The sequence below is a fragment of the Babylonia areolata genome, chromosome 22 (assembly GCF_041734735.1).
Source record: "Babylonia areolata isolate BAREFJ2019XMU chromosome 22, ASM4173473v1, whole genome shotgun sequence".
Lineage (NCBI taxonomy): Eukaryota > Metazoa > Mollusca > Gastropoda > Neogastropoda > Buccinidae > Babylonia > Babylonia areolata.
Window position 1 is genome coordinate 29,015,318 of NC_134897.1, and position 16,857 is coordinate 29,032,174.

Genomic DNA, 16,857 nt, shown 5'->3' on the forward strand with positions numbered 1-16,857 from the left:
CATTAAACATTAAGGCACGCGAACAGGGAGAAGGGAATAGGTACCGTAATCAAATAAATAGCTGGAAATCCAGTATGAGGAAGAAGAAGAAGAAACAGTGAGACGTCATAATCTCAGGCGAACAAATTACTTAGATATATTCATAAACGTTCTTGAAAACGAGCAATATATGCATGCATACATATGCAGAGATAGAGAGACAGTTACATAACAACACCTGACTCCACAGCTACTGTCTTGTCACTGTAAAAGTTCGGCAACCGGATGTCCAAACTTAGCAGCGAAACAGCATTTTCTTAATATAAATCTGTTGCAAATGCTAAAAGCGTGCGTCGATGTCTTCTTCGCCTGTTAGAAAAGCTACAACCGTGCGTCGTCTTCTTCACCTGTTCCAAAATCTCCTCCCTCGTGCCTTCTATCATGAATAATGATTCTTTTTTTTCTTTTTTCTTTTTTCTTTTTTTTTCCAGCACTCCGCATCCCGAGTTTATTTCACCGTCGACAGTCAATCTCTTACTTTTCTCTCGGTGAGACACGGCTCGGTTTTTGGTTTTCTATTTACTGACCGTACACGCGCGATGATTGGTCGCACCCACCTCGCGCGAGAAAGTCCGGCATCCTGCTTCCGGGATGGGCGTGTTTGGTCTGTTCATCTGGCAGTCATACTTTTCGTCACGCTGAAAAAAGGACGAAGACAGTTCAGGAGGGTATAAATTGAGAGGCAGGGACGTGGGCTTTTCATTCGAGAGAAGTTTTCTTCTGCGGAGAGATTTAAATCATTTCTCCACTTCGAACACCACATATCTATCTAGATATTCAAGTATCTACAAGGTTAGTTGTTGTTTTTTCTCGTTCCCTCTCTTCCGATGAATATGAATTCGTATTTTCGTCTTTCCTTTTTTTTTCCAGCCGTTTTTCGATTCTTTCTGTGTCGTGTCATTCAGGTGTTATTACTTTTGGCATTGTTTCTTCTTTCATTCTTTTCTATCCCTTAATTTATTTCGTGATTAAAGATAAGTAATGGATCAGAAGAACTAGCTGTAAATGCCGTTTTCATGTTGCTATTTCTTCTCTCTCTCTCTCTCTCTCTCTCTCTCTCTCTCTCGTTTTGTTCTTGGTTTCTTGGTTAGTTCATAGAACTAAAAGGGTTGTTGGCATTTTCATTTGTTTCTTTGTTGGTGTTGTTGTTTTCATAAATAATAGTCCTTTTTTCTTTCTTTCTTTCTACTCTATGCGTTGTATATCTCTTCTTAAACATTTACTTTTCGACCGCTTTGCTTTGCTTCAGCAAAAGGGAAGACAAGTCCGAGAAAACACAATCTCCAAGGATTATGGGAACAATTGCGATGAATTTAATTTTCTTTTAGAATGTCCGAAAAATAATATAATTCGAAATATAGACTGATACCAAGTAAATACGATGATATTCATCAAAGTTTGCTTTATGTACTTCATTTTGTGCTGATGAAAAACAAACAAAAAACAAAAAAAAAACAAAAAAAACAATTTAACTAAATTCATAAATCTTGGGAAGGGTGTGTCACTTATCTTTACATCTTGAATATAATATACAACTGTGGAAGTTTGAGATCTATTTGCGTGAAAACATAATCTAACTAAATCCATTAACCTTAGGAAGGGTGTGTAAGTACAATAACTTATCTTCATATCTTGCATACACATAACTGTCGGAGTTTGAATTCTGAAAATGTGCGCGCGCGCGCGCGTGCGTGTGTGTGTGTGTGTGTGTGTGTGTGTGTGTGTGTGTGTGTGTGTGTGTGTTAATGTTCCATTTGGCATATGTGTATCTTCTTCGTTCGTGGGCTTCGACCCCCACCTTCACTCGTACACGAGTGGGCTTTTACGTGTATGACCGTTTTTACCCTTACCATGTCTATATACATCTATATGTGTGTGTGTGTGTGTGTGTGTGTGTGTCGGTCGGTCGGTCGGTCGGTCGGTCGGTCGGTCTGTCCATCTATCCTCTCTCTAGACTGGAAAGTGGTTTTGGTTTTCTTTCCTTTTTCAATAAAAATTATGTTGATTCAATATTAAGACAAAAACTATAAAATAAAAAAAAAGATTTACTGACTAAATTCATGAAACTCGAAACTTCATTGTTAATCTGTGTGTGTGATTGTGTGCTTAATGGAATTCTGGATTTTAAAGTGATTCCATGTGCGTGCAAAAACTCTGGCAATATTTGTATTCATTATCTTTTTTTTTTCTTCTTCTTTTTTTTCCAACTCTCCCAACACAGATGGCATCGTGCTCTTGCAGTGTGGGTGTGGCCAAAGTGAAGAAGGTGGCGCTGTCCTGTTTTGAGGCGTCAGTCCTCAATCTCTACAATGTGCAGACCAAGGTCAGTTATTAGTTCCATGCCTTTCGTCTTTCTCGAAAGTGGTAAATAACTTACAACTCCAACACTCCATCTCTCTCTCCCCGTCGATCTCCACATATACCCGTATTATGAACGCACTTTTGGCAGTTGTATAATTGTATTCCCCCCATTTACCATTCTCTATTTACCATTGGTCATTTTCTGCTTCTTTCTTCTTTTTTGTCATCTGTTACTCTCTTGTCTTCTGGTCGCCCAACCCCACCCCACACCCACCATTCCCCCTCTTAAATAAAGTTGGCTCGATTTTTCTTCATCTTCCTCTCAGCCTGCATTGGCTTAAAATTTCTTCATATACTGCTACTGTTGGTGCTGCTGCAAGTACTACAACTTGTACTACTACCAATATAATCATCATCATCATCATCATCGTAACAACCAATGAGTACACTACAACACGGAAAACAACAATAACGCTTGTTAATCACTGTCCTAATCATCGTCATCGTCACCACCACCACTACCATCATGATCGCAAACGACGACGATGATGGCTGTTTATAGGGAAGCTGAAGCAATTTGAACACCTTCACTTGGAACTTCGTTATATCAGAAACTAAGACCTGGAACTTTGTTAGGAACTACTACATAAAATTGCTCGGGAAAGAACCCATAAATTGCTGGATGTAAACACAACGAAATTCTTCAGGTATCAAAGATTTGCATTGCATTACTAGTGTCATAACAGATTTCTCTGTGTGAAATTCGGGCTGCTCTCACCGGGAAAAGCACGCCGTTACAACGAGAGAACACCCTCTCTTCTGCCTGCAAGTGTATTTGTTTTCCTATAAATGTGGGTTTTCCCTCGGAATCTTGTATGGGAGAGCCTGTATGGGAGAACCCTTTTGATGCCATTGGTTCTTTTATGTACGGTATGTACATTACTGCTGCACAAGAGACCTTGGTTTATCGTTTCATCGGAATGACAAGTGTCCACACCACCACTCAAGATCTAGTGGAGGGGGAATAAATACTGGCGCATATCGCCAGATGTCCATGTCCAATACACGGTAAAATGTTAGACTGTCTCGAAAAATGTCACTTTTTAATTAAACTGTAGGGGAGGGGGCGTTAGAGGGGCGGGTCGCTTCTGGGACTGTAATTGTCATGATGATAACAGTAGCGATGATAACGATGAAGAAGGAAAGGGGGTATCTTAACTTTCACCCACAGATATGCAGAGTTGTTTGAAACAATTCCACAACAAGAAATGTCGATAAATCAGGCATACATGCATTTAATTTGAGTACCCTGCCCAAGTCATTAACAACCTCTACGGCTATATGGTGCTGGGTATTTCATCATGCTACGAAAACCACACGCGTTTGGCGTTACACAATGGGCTTCTAAAATTGATAAATGATTGCTAATTCTACACGAGAAAATGAGAACCATCAAAAATGGATTTAAAGTAAATACCACCAAAGAATCGAGTCGAAATTCCTGATGTGGTACAAACATACAAAATGCATCACTGCATGTACCATTAAAATACCACAAATGCCATTGTCTGGCTGGAACAATGGAGCGTTCATAATTATTCCAAACATACGCAAATTACAGGCACTTGCACTACTGATTGACTACCTGACTGACTACGCCAATATACAGTGTGGTGTGTGTGTGTGTGTGTGTGTGTGTGTGTGTGTGTGTGTGTGTGTGTGTGTGTGCTACGCCTACAGGTTCGCTGCGCGAACGCGCCCTTCAAGTCGGAGCGTGAGCTGCCCCTGCACACTGTGGTGGACGCCGCCGCCATGACACAGTGCCTCGACAACCGCCTCGATCAGATCTTTGACGACGACAACGATGCCAAGTGAGTCAGTGAGAGAGGGAGTCAATGGGGGTAATGGTTATGGGAGGAAGTAAAGGAGCGAACGATGGGGGTTCAGTGAAGAAGGGAAAGGAGGAGGAAGAGGAGGGAAGGACGGGGGTTCGGGTGGGGGAGACTATAGGGGTGAGTTCGTCATTAATGCAGACTACGCATGCCCCACCCGTCTCTCTCTCTCTCTCTCACACACACACACACACACACACACACACACACACACACACACATCATGAAATATTTACAAGAAAAATCGTAAGCAGGAAGAAAAAAAAAGGAAAAGATTAATTAGCAAAACACAAACTATTTTTTTCACCTGAACCCTTTTCCTGCTATTAAGTAAACTGCAGAGATTGAAATTGGATACAAGAGCTAAGTGCTTTTCTCTTTAATGAATTTGAGTCCAAGACACACTTTTTTGTGCATGAAATAAATAGATAAAATGCAGCATAAACTAGACAATCCAAAAAAAAAAATATATATATATAGTATAAATGAATTAATCAATATAAAATAGATCAATAAACAAATATGTGAAAGAACGATCTAACACAAATAAAGAAAAACATTTTCAAAAGCGAACAGGTCTTCGCACAATTGCCTGTACACAAAAGTACATATTCCAGATGTTCCCATCAGGATGCGATTTTTTATGGTTTATTTCCATTATTTCTAAAATATGAATCAGACACGCAGGCACTGACGCGATTCATGTTTGTTTTTTGTTTTGTTTTGTTTTTTGTTTGTTTGTTTTTTGGGGGGATGAGGGGGGTTGTGGTGTTGTTGTTTTAGTGGTGAATTAAAAAAGAAAAATATAAAGATGAATAGCTTACAAAAAGTTTCCTACTTAAGAATGACACATGATGTTCGCAATTAATGTCACATTTTGCTCCCCTCCTCACCGCACAGGCAAAAGCTGTGTGACCTGGGCCGCAAACTGCTGACGGAGACCTCCGTGAAGTGCGTGATGAAGGACCTCAGCTCCCTGTACAGCCTCTGCCAGGACATCGTCTCCCAGTGGGGAGTCCACGACAAGATCTTCGCCGGCGTCCTCCCCACCTCCCCCTCAACCGGCCTGGGCCTGAGCACGGAGGTAGACACACAGTCCAACCGGCTGTACGTGCACTGGCCCCGGGAGACGCTGGGTCATCACTTCCTGCACGCGACCCAGCGCATGCTGAGGATGATCCGGGACGAAGGGAGACAACCCACAGAGGCCGAGTACTTCGTGGTTCACCTCGCCTACCTCAACATCCTCAACGGGGGCTGGACCTTCCGCAGTGAAGCCCGCCCCTTGGGAACCCCCGGGTTCCGACCCCACACCCAGACCTACATGTCCCTCACCGATCCTGGAGACGGTCACGTGCTAGGTACCACGCGCTTCTCCGACTGGCTGCAGGGCGCCATCGTGCACGTGGAGCACCTGGAGCGGCCCCACCACCAGCCACGGAATGTCATTGAGTCGTACCGCATTCCTTCCATCATCGATTTTGCCCGGGTCCGTCTTCATGTGGGGTCCTCGGCTCCTACCACTTACTTCGTAGGCCGCGCTGTCAAAGATTCTGGCAACTTTGAGGAGGACTTCTTGAAGGTGAGTGGGCAATCGAACGCAGGAGAAATGACTATGAATGCGTAATCTGACTGAATAAGAACATTATTAATTTTCTTCAGAAGTCAGTTGCTTCCCTGACAAAATACTTTGTGTAAATGAATGAACAATCATAATGTGTATTTTCAAACAATGCTCTTTTTCATAAGGTGTTGTTGTTTTGTTTTCCGTGGGTGTAAATCCGTCACACTGATCGATATCTACAGCAGACTACTGACACTCAAAATATGTATCAGTTGCTTCACTGAAAGAAATCTGTGGGTTTTAATACTACGAGTCAGATCGCCCAGCAACGTGTCATCGGTGTTATGTTAAATTCATATGCCAGGCTCATGAGTGCAAGGGCTTAACAGCATGGACTCTCTGTGTCCCTTTTAACTTTTCCTTGATACAAGTTCATGATCAAGTTTTCAATGATCCTTTACTGTATACGACCATCTGCTGGTTGGCTGTAACTGCAAGATCAATATTCTCTTTTTCCAGGTGGTCAACCTGACGGCAGCAGCAGCCTCAGCAGCATTCTTCCTGGGAGCAGCAGAATGCAAAGTGGCCATGGAGGCCCTGTCAACCTCGCAGGCCTTGCGCTACATGAAGGCACTGAGGGCTCAAGTTCAGCGCTCCAAGAACCAGTTCCTCTCCGCTGCATGGAACCTCAATCAGGAGCTCACCGACGACTTTGATTGTGAGGTGAGTGTCTGCACACGTCACGCTGACCTTCACTGTAAACTAACTTGGTTGAGGGTATTGTTATACTGTTTTTGTTGGTCTTTGCTGTTTAGAAATTTCGGTTGTTTGGGCTTGTTGTTGTTTTTTCAATGTTTTGTTGTCAAATTATCCTGTTAATTTTAAACTGTTTTCTGTAACTGGGGATCTTTTCAGAAGGAAAAAGTACTGATGGGACGAATGGATATCGCCATGAGAGCTGTAGAGATCACATCCCTGGGAGGTTTCGACAAAGTCACCTGGGATGGCGCCAGCGACACCTACCCCTCCAAGTGCATCATGTACCAGCTGAATCACATGGAAGCCCTGACCATCGTGCACGAGGCTCATCTGCGTGGCCTGGTGACCTACTTCTCTGCAGGTTTCAAGTTCAACGAAATCCGCCATGCTGTATTCGCTGGTGTTGACGGCATAGGAATCGGAGGAGCTCAGGTCCTGCGCTATATGGATTCCCAGACCGGCATGCACGGGCCTTACATGGAAGAGAACATCCCCCGAATCCTGGCCAACAGGGATGAAGCTGCCAAGAGTGTACGTGGAAGAGGAGTGCACCTCCTTGCCCGTCTGGACACCATGTACTTCGAGGGCTCCTTGTCTCGCCAGGAGGACGGCCTGCGTCAGAAGCTCTTCGCTGCTCTCCTCGCCACGGACGAGACGGAGATCGAGAGTCTGATGCTGCACCTTGCAAGGATTTCTGCCCTGCCCTCGGAAGGCACTCACCCCTTCCTGCACAGAGCCAAGCGGCTGGTGGAAGCGGAGAACCCCATGCTGAAGGAGTTCTGTGAGGAAGAGAAGTGGGAAGCACTGATTCGTGTGCTGCGCGGTCTCATCGTGGCGCGTGACGAAGCCAACATCATGGAAGAGTACGACAGCGACCCGTGGCTGTCCATGAGGCAGGAGTACCGTATGTCCCGTTGCCCTCGGGACTCTCGTATCTGCTACGTTCGCCAGACCTCTTTCACTCTCCCTGCTAAAGCTTAAAAGCGTTGACCCATCAAACCCAACTCTCCGTCCTGCCCCTGCATACATGAACAGACTCGACAAATGACACTCTCTGCTATGTCCACAACTTTGCCTGTTAAAACCAACATTAATGTGATAAACGCTCTTCAAACTTCCCACCCCTGGCCCTACACAGACAAACCTTGTCCCCGCTTGACTCTAGTATCTGTTGTGTCAGCTGTTGCTCCTCCACTCATAATTTATTACTATGGCCATCATTGTATCAAGTGCCGATACAAAATCAACATTTATCTTTAAAAGGTGTCGCAATGATTGGGATTCTGGATTCTTTTCTACAAGCCTGGTATGAGTGGGCAAAATTAATGCGATTCAACCTGATCGTACCTCTGAGTCATGTTTATCATTCCTGTCTTACGGCTGGTCGATGGACGTTTATCAAGAAGAGTATGGTCGTTTGAAATGAAAGAAACGAGAACAAATAATCTTCTTTCATGCTGTTTCTTTAGCTTGTGCTTATTGGTCTCTCTCTCTCTCTCTCTCTCTCTCTCTCTCTCTCTCTCTCTCTCTCATATGTCCCTCACCTCATTAAAAAATAAACAAAAAAACCCAAAAACATTCAGAACTCATTAAAGAATTTGCAAATACAATATCTTAACCTTTACCACTCTCACACTCTCTCTCTCTCTCTCTCTCTCTCTCTCTCTCTCTCTCTCTCTCTCTCTCTCTCTCTCTTGGTCTCTTCATTTTTTTCTCTTTCTGATAATAAATATTTATGCATGTGTATGTGTCTGTGTCTGTGTGAATAGAATAGAATAGATGTCATTGTCATGAAACCTTAAGGTTTATAAGACACAAGTGCAATGGTAAATGCGATGATCCCACCTGTGTGTGTGTGTGTGTGTGTGTGTGTGTGTGTGTGTGAATACCATAGACTCATTTTCTGTGTGTGTTTTTTTATTCTTTCCATATCTGAGGCAGCCTATATCATAGTCAACTGTTCCCGAAAATAATGGTTCGATGAATGGAAGTGAACGACGAAAAAAATGAAGCTCTTTGTGTGTGTGTGTGTGTGTGTGTGTGTGTGTGTGTAAATCCATTTTGATTAGATACTGGTTTTTGAATAACAAAGTTCTTTAATTCTGTGACATTGATGCTTCACCCGTTTCATGAAAATGTGGCTTGTGAACGAATATGTTTAAACTCCCAGCTCGCTTTTAATTGTTGTCGTTTTTCTCTTCTTTTTTTTTCTTTTTTTTTCTCTCTCTCTCTCACTTCTTTATTTCGTTCTTTCTCTGGTGCGGGAGGTGGGGTTAAAAGATTAGTCATATGTTCCTTTTTTTTCTTTTTAACTTGAGTACAGCTTCAGTTTCATTTATTTGAAGATTCTAGCATATATTGCAGATATGTTAACGTCAAGCTCACTTTTAATGGTATAGTTATAGACACTAAGGCTTTCCTCTCTTCTTCTTTTTTTTTTTTTTTTTTTTTTTTTAATATACGTTCTCTACATTTGTATTGCTTATGTAACACACATACACTGCAGATGTGGGTTTGTTTTGTTGTTTGTTTGTTGTTGTTGTTGTTGTTTTGGGGGGGTTGTTTGTGTTGTCGTTTTTGTTTGTTTTGGGGTTTTTTTCTTTTTTTATCAGACTTGTTTCTTATTCCGCTTTTATCGACTAAAGAGGGGGGAAATTTAGCTTTAAAAAGCTGAACATTACTATTTAAAATAATCGCTGAATAAGGCGTTGTGTCCGTGCTGTGTTGGAATGTATTGTTCATTTTCTGATTTTCCAAATAAAAGTGACGAACTCCAGCTACCTTTCAAAGTTTCATGTTCGTTATGATTTCTCTCTCTCTCTCTCTCTCTCTCTCTCTCTCTCTCTCTCTCTCTCTCTCGTGGCTGAGAAACTAACGCACGAGACCTATATTATTTATTATAATGGTTTGTTACAAAATGAAAGTATGTTGATGCATTCACCCATGTCATTAGGACCTCATGACCAATGACATAAAAGTGTCAAACTCAAAGCGTCAAGCCCCTCTCTCTCTCTCTCTCTCTCTCTCTCTCTCTCTCTGTATATGTGAGTGCATGCGTATGTGTATGCCTCTCCGCGTAGGTGGCTGCGCGCGCGCGTGTGTGTGTGTGTGTGTGTGTGTTTCCTGTGATAGGCCTCATGGCCTGGCTTCGCTGACGAAGATCTAGGAAGGGCGTTGTCCACGTCTGATGCAGGCACGCTCATGGCTGACAAGGCCAATGCGGGAAAAGCAGAGTCGGCCGCAGCGGTTGCAAGGGAAAGTCTGGTCTGGGTTCGCGGCTGGAGCGTCGTGGTTCTTCCTCCTTCTGCGTTTGTCCTCAAGGCTGGCCCTGCGGTTGTTTTCGAAGGAGGAGACAGCTTGGTGGATGGTGCGTCGCCAGGTCTCTCGATCAGCGGCTACTGCGGACCACTGGCGATGGTCAATGTGACAGGCACCGAGAGCTTTCTTCAAGGAGTCTTTGTATCTCTTCTTGGGTGCTCCTCTGTCACGGTGGCCAGTGGACAGTTCGCCATACAGCGCGATCTTGGGCAGGCGGTGGTCTTCCATCCTGGACACGTGCCCTGCCCAACGTAGCTGGGTCTTTAGCAGCACTGCCTCGATGCTGATAGTCTTTGCCTGCTCCAGGACCTCGACATTTGTGATGTAGTCACTCCAGTGGATACTGAGGATGGTGCGAAGGCAGCGCTGGTGAAAGCGATCAAGCAGTCGTATGTGGTGCCGGTAGGTGACCCAGGTTTCGGAGCCATACAACAGGGTGGGCAGTACAACAGCTCTATACACGCTGATCTTTGTGTCTTTCTTCAGGTGTTTGTTGTTCCACACTCTCTTGTACAGCCTGCCGAATGCGCTGTTTGCCTTTGCAAGTCTGTTGTCGATCTCCTTGTCGATCTTGGCGTCAGATGAGATGGTGCAGCCTAGGTAGCTGAACTGGTGGACCGACTTCAGCTCTGTCTCACCGATGTTGATGTGAGGAGCGTGGAATTCTTCCCGTGGGGCAGGCTGGTGGAGAACTTCCGTCTTTTTCAGACTGACTTCTAGGCCGAAGAGCTGCGCAGCCTCTGCGAAGCAGGACGTTATACGCTGCAGGGCCGCTTCTGTATGGGCGACGAGGGCAGCATCGTCGGCAAACAGAAGCTCTCTGATGAGTTGCTCCAGTGTCTTGGTGTGGGCCTGTAGCCGCCTCAGGTTGAATAGGCTGCCATCAGTGCGGTATCTGATGAAGATACCGTCGTCGTCGCCAAGATCTTCAGTGGCCTGTTGGAGCATCATGCTGAAGAAGATCGTGAAGAGGGTCGGCGCGAGGACACAACCTTGTTTCACTCCATTTCCAATTGGGAAGGGCTCCGAAAGGTCGTTGCTGTGTCTGACCTGTCCACGCTGTTCCTCATGTAGTTGGATGACCATGCTGAGGAATTTTGGGGGGCATCCTAGACGTTTCATGATCTCCCACAGACCTTTTCTGCTCACGGTGTCGAAAGCTTTCGTGAGATCGACGAATGTCGCATACAGTCCTTTGTTCTGTTCCCGACATTTTTCTTGTAGCTGTCTGAGAACGAAGACCATGTCAGTGGTGCCTCTGTTGGCTCTAAAGCCACACTGACTCTCTGGGAGATGTTCTTCGGCGATAGTAGGCACCAGCCGATTTAGGAGGACTCTGGCGAGGATCTTGCCTGCGATGGAGAGCAGAGTTATCCCCCTGTAGTTGGAGCAGTCCGACTTTTCTCCCTTGTTTTTATACAGGGTGATGATGACTGCGTCACGGAGGTCCTGTGGTAGTTTGCCTTGCTCCCAGCAGCAGACAAAGAGGTTGTGGAGTTTGGAGTGTAGTGCTGGGCCTCCATTCTTCCACGCCTCCGGCGGAATTCCGTCAACCCCTGCTGCCTTGCCACATTTCAGCTGTTCAATGGCCTTGACAGTCTCTTCTAGGGTTGGTAGCTCGTCCAGTTGTAATTTCACTGGTTGTTGTGGGATGCGGAGAATTGCCGAGTCTTGAACCGTGCGGTTGGCGCTGAAGAGGGCCTGGAAGTGTTCCGACCACCTGTTCAGGATCGACATCTTGTCTGTGAAGAGCGCCTGGCCGTCTGCGCTGCGCAAAGGACTCTGGACCTGGTATGAGGGACCGTACACCGCCTTCAAGGCTTCGTATAAGCCCCTGTAGTCACCAGTGTCTGCACAAAGCTGAGCCCTCTCTGCCAGGTTGGTCCACCACCCATTTTGAATCTCACGAAGCTTGCGCTGGAGGTTGCTGCATATGAGCCGGAAGGTTGCTTTCTTCACCGGACAAGACGGTTGTGCAAGGTGAGCCTGGTGGGCTGATCTCTTCTTCGCCAGCAATTCTTGGATCTCCTGGTTGTTTTCGTCAAACCAGTCCTTGTTCTTTTTCGACGAGAACCCTAGGACTTCTTCAGAGGACTGCAGGATGGCTGATTTCAGCTGTGCCCATAGTGCTTCTGGAGAGGGGTCTGTGGGGCAACTGGGGTCTTCAAGTTTGTCCTGAAGCTTCGCCTGGAATTCAGCTTTCACTTCAGCTGACTGAAAGTTGCCGACCTGGAATTTCTTCCTAGGAGCTCCTCCTTTCTTTGGTTTGGGCTTGAAGTGGAGCCTGAGCTTGCTGCGGACGAGGCGGTGGTCAGTATGACACTCCGCGCTGGGCATCACTCGGGTGTGTAGGACGTCTCGTACGTCTCTCTGGCGCATCAGGATGTAATCAATGAGGTGCCAATGTTTGGACCGAGGATGCATCCACGTTGTCTTCAGGCTGTCCTTCTGCTGGAAAATGGTGTTGGTGATGGTAAACTGCTGCTCTGCACAGAACTCGAGAAGAAGGCGCCCATTGTCGTTGCAATTACCAACGCCATGCTTGCCAAGGACTCCTTTCCAGGCTTCTGAATCTTGGCCAACTCTGGCATTGAAGTCGCCAAGGATGATGACCTTGTCGTCAGCAGGGGTGTTCTGAACGAGGTTGCGCAGATCAGTGTAAAACTTGACCTTTTCTGTGGGGTCCGCTTGGAGGGTTGGAGCGTACACGCTGAACAGAGTGGCATGCTGTTTGTTCCGTAGTGGGAGGCGCATGGACATAATTCGGTCTGAGTGTCCTGTTGGCAGGTTTTCAAGCTTGGAGGCAATGGTGCTCCTGACCATAAAGCCTACGCCATAAAGGCGTCTCTCGGTCTCTGGCTTGCCTGACCAGTAGAGGGTGTACCCAGCGCCGTGTTCCTGGAGGCTGCCTTCCCCTGCAAAGCGGACTTCACTGACGGCAGCAATGTCAATGTTCAGTCTCTGAAGTTCGTGTGCGACTAGAGCGGAACGCCTTTCTGGGTGGTTGCTGTCTGCAGAGTCACGCATGGTTCGGATGTTCCAGCATGCTACCTTTAGTCCTTTTGCACCTAATTGTGAGGCAGGTGCCGGCCTTTTCTTCTCTATTGTTGTTCGACCGCGTTTGGAGATGCCCGTTGACCGCGGTTAGCCAACTGGGGGGTATGGAGATGAGCATTTGTTTGGACCACCTTTTCTAGGCCCCTCTCCGTGTGGAGCAAGCAGTGCGCGCGCGTGTGTATGTGTGTGTGTGTGTTTCCTGTGATAGGCCTACGCGTATATAATCTCACACATCTTTTCGTCAGGCATATCGTAACATAATGCACGATCAGTAAAACGTGGCTGATAAACTGACGGACGAGACCTTTATTTTTGTTATCAAATTACGTAATACTGACATAGCACCTACCCTGTTTTATCTGTTTGTTTTGGCAAATCGCCATATTCTGAAACAGAAGATACGAAAACATCACCAAAGACGAAAATGTTCGAATACTAAGTGCAGTAATACGTTCATATCTCGAACTCCAAAAAACAAGAATACTGTTGTCAAATAACGATAAGCGAAAGAGGCTCATACAAACAGTATACTTGGTAACCTTAGCGATCGTATAAGCTTCGCGAATTTTCTGATTTATAACAGAATGATTAAAAATAGGCGCGCGTGCACACGCGCGCTTATTAATGCACTATGATTAAAAATATTTTGACTTCGGTAAAGATATCTGGATTATGTCCTTTCATAAAGGTATAAAAGCCAGTGCTCGACTTGGTCTAAAATACTAGGAGGCTGTTGACAGGGAGATTCGGTATCATATTACTTGTTCATTAAAAGCGTTTAGGAAACATCTGTTTATGAACATTGGAGCAAATTGTCACCAAGAACCAGATATGTACCTCACTTGAATATGGACTGTATTCCTCAACAATGTAGAATACTTGGGACTGGTTTACAGCTGATTTGAAACAATGTATAACTTAATCATATTGGAAACATTTTAGAAGGAAAAGGCCCTTTTAAAAATCTAAATTATATGAGAAACATCACACCCGTTGGCAGAATGAATGTTAAAATCACTTACCTTTTGAAAATTAGATCATTTATGTAGATTGCCACCAAATCAATCAAATCGGAAAATGACATCATAGATAACACACAGAAGCAGTAGCTTAACTTTGTATGGAATGACACAGAGAGTATGATCTCAGGAAAAGTGATCAAAAACATACTGCTGAGAGAGTGGGGATGTAACCTAGGCGAGACACTCCACTATAATCAAATTTAAGCCCAGTCATGACAACAGATTCCTCCTCTACTGTTCTGATGGTCGTGGTCGGAATCTAAAAAAAAATGATCACTTTATAGGGAGGATTCGTTTCATGCATACAAAGACTGTCTGCAAAGTGAAAGTGAGCTAATCCGCCGATCTCATGATAGATAACGTTTACTGACAAATTAAAGGTTTACAAGAAAACGATGTTATTTTAAAAGTGGCTAGAAATGGGGGCCCACCATATTGCAGATTTAGTTCATGATGTTCGGACATTCATAACATATCAACAGTTTTGGGTTAGTTATGAGATCCAGACAAACTTTCTAGAGTTTTCATGCCCATATCACTCAGAATTATCTTTTGTGTGAAGAAAATGACAATGTTTACAATGGCATTTTAGTGATCAATAAAAACCAATCAAAGTGCTGCAGAAAATGAGAGCAAGAAAATTGTGAAAGAAATAAGACTGAAAACATTTTTTTCGTATCCCTCACATTTTTTCATAAAGTCCAAAATAAAAGAAAGTAAAATGAAATGGTTCAGGATCGGGAATGATAACAATAAACAGTACTTTGTAAAAAAAAAATTTTTTAATTAAAAAATTTATTTAAAAAAAAAAAAAATATATATATATATAGATAGATAGATAGATAGATAGATAGATAGATAGATAGATATAAACCACACACAATGGACAATATTTGTTCTTTTTGCAAAAAAGAAACTAAAGAACATATGGTTTGGTTATGCAGCGTGGTAACAAACTTCTGGAAGAAACTTCAAAGTATACTGAATAACCGTGACAATATCAACGATCTTAATTTCGCGAAAGACTTAGTACCATCTGGAATATACTGTTTAGAAAGGAGAGATGTAATGGGCTACATTTACTGTGAGAACGTTTCTGCCATGTATGGTACAGCTGAGTTTCACTCCGCTGAAAGCGTTAAAAGAAAAAGGTTGTTTTGATAGGTGAATTTTGTAACCAGATGTGTGCAATAAAATGTGTACAATTTTGTTCCGAAAAAAAAAAAAGAATAACATCCCCTCATCATCCTCCCAGAGATGAGAGTTTTGGCGTGAGTGCAGTCTATTTACTGAAAATGATCTCGGATAACTTTTTTTTTCCCAATCGAACAAACAAAATGTTCTGTGTCTGAATGACAGCAAACCTATTCTGAAGGTTAAATGAACCACAGAGAGACAAGACAGGCAGACAGACCGGCAAACAGACAGAAAAACAAACACTGACTTAGACACATAGGCAGAAACAGGAACCGAAAGACCGGACACACACAGACACACACACACACACACACACACACACACACACACACACACACACACACGGACAGACAGACAGACAAACAAACAAGCGGACAGATACAGACAGACAGACAGACAGTGACTCAGACACAGAGACAGAAACAGGATAAACACAGAGAGAGAGAGAGTGAGAGAGAGAGAGTGTGTGTGTGTGTGTGTGTGTGTGTGTGTGTGTGTGTGTGTGTGTGTGTAAAAGAAAGAAAGGGAGAGAGAGAGAGACGGGGGAAGGATGAAGAAGTGATGGGAGACAAAAAGAGAGACAATACAAGGAAATAGACAGACATTGCAGACCCTGACGGAGACACACAGAGAAACAGAAACACAAAGACACATACACACGCACACGCGCGCGCGCACACACACACACACACACACACACACACACACACACACACACACTCAATGACACACATGTAGACAAACAGACAAGCGGACAGAGACGGCCGAGACACACACAGACAGACACAGGCAGTCACAAATTGGAAAAAAAAAAATTCTTTTCATCTTTGTTCTTTATAATTCGGGTCGTCTAACAGGAAGAAAAGCGGACAGAACAGACAACAGCAACAGGTAAACAATGCCCAGTGCACGCCCCTCCAAACAGTAATTTCAACAACACGGATGTAACTCACCGGTAATGCTATTCCTCCACGTGTGTGGCTGTCCTCCCTTCACAATGACACACTCACTTTTTTTTTTTTCGGTTCTTGTCGCCGTTCTGTCGTTTTCTTTTCGGCCTCACCAGGTTGTCAGAGGTTGAGGAGCATTTTGATCCAGGATGTGCATGCCTTCGTCTAAGATCCATCCGTCTGTCTGTCTATCACGGCCGGATCTCTTCCGCTCAAACCCGGACCTTTCGAGACAAGTTTTTTGTTTCGTTTTTTTTCAGTTATTTTCCATTGTGTGGTATGGTCAACATGGTATTTGAGGGAGATGAGGGAAAGTCGGTGGGAAAGGGGCGTTGTGGGGGGGACAGTGGAGGGTGATAAAATTCAGACTTATTCGTGGAGGCACAAGACTTGAACACAAAATTGCATAGCCAGTTGAATTTTGTTGAAAGATGGATTGAAAAGCATACTAATGTGTGGGTTTGCCTGAAAGCGGCGTACACAAATTGAAAAACAAAGATATATAATATACATACTCCTGAGTGGGCGCATGTGTGTGTGTGTGTGTGTGTGTGTGTGTGTGTGTGTGTGTGTGTGTGTCCATCTGGGAATTTCGCAAACTAAATTTGGACAGAGTCTCAGTCTAAATCGGAAGAAAGAAAGAAAGAAAGAAAAAAGAAAGAAAGAGAGAAAGAAAAGTAAAACGTTTTGTTGACAGAGGCTTTTCTGGTAACTGTTGTCTTGGATTCCAGGATGTTCAGATATATAGAGAAATCGTC

General features: G+C 44.2%; 1 protein-coding gene and 1 long non-coding RNA gene across 3 annotated transcripts in view; one reads left to right on the forward strand and one right to left on the reverse strand.

The window, feature by feature from the left end:
* The window catches only part of LOC143296986 (uncharacterized), a 49,036-nt gene extending 32,725 nt beyond the window's left edge, over positions 1–16,311 (reverse strand). For both annotated transcript variants that reach the window (XR_013057211.1, XR_013057210.1), the window contains exon 1: positions 16,103–16,311. This is a non-coding gene — a long non-coding RNA (uncharacterized LOC143296986). The remainder of the gene's footprint in view (positions 1–16,102) is intronic.
* Positions 675–9,020, forward strand: LOC143297298 (uncharacterized). Its single transcript, XM_076609570.1, has 6 exons — positions 675–831; positions 2,261–2,362; positions 4,081–4,211; positions 5,133–5,814; positions 6,316–6,519; positions 6,712–9,020. The coding sequence occupies exons 2-6, from the start codon at positions 2,261–2,263 to the stop codon at positions 7,534–7,536; spliced, it is 1,944 nt and encodes a 647-aa protein (XP_076465685.1). The 5' UTR covers positions 675–831; the 3' UTR covers positions 7,537–9,020.
* Positions 16,312–16,857: the final 546 nt, after the last annotated feature.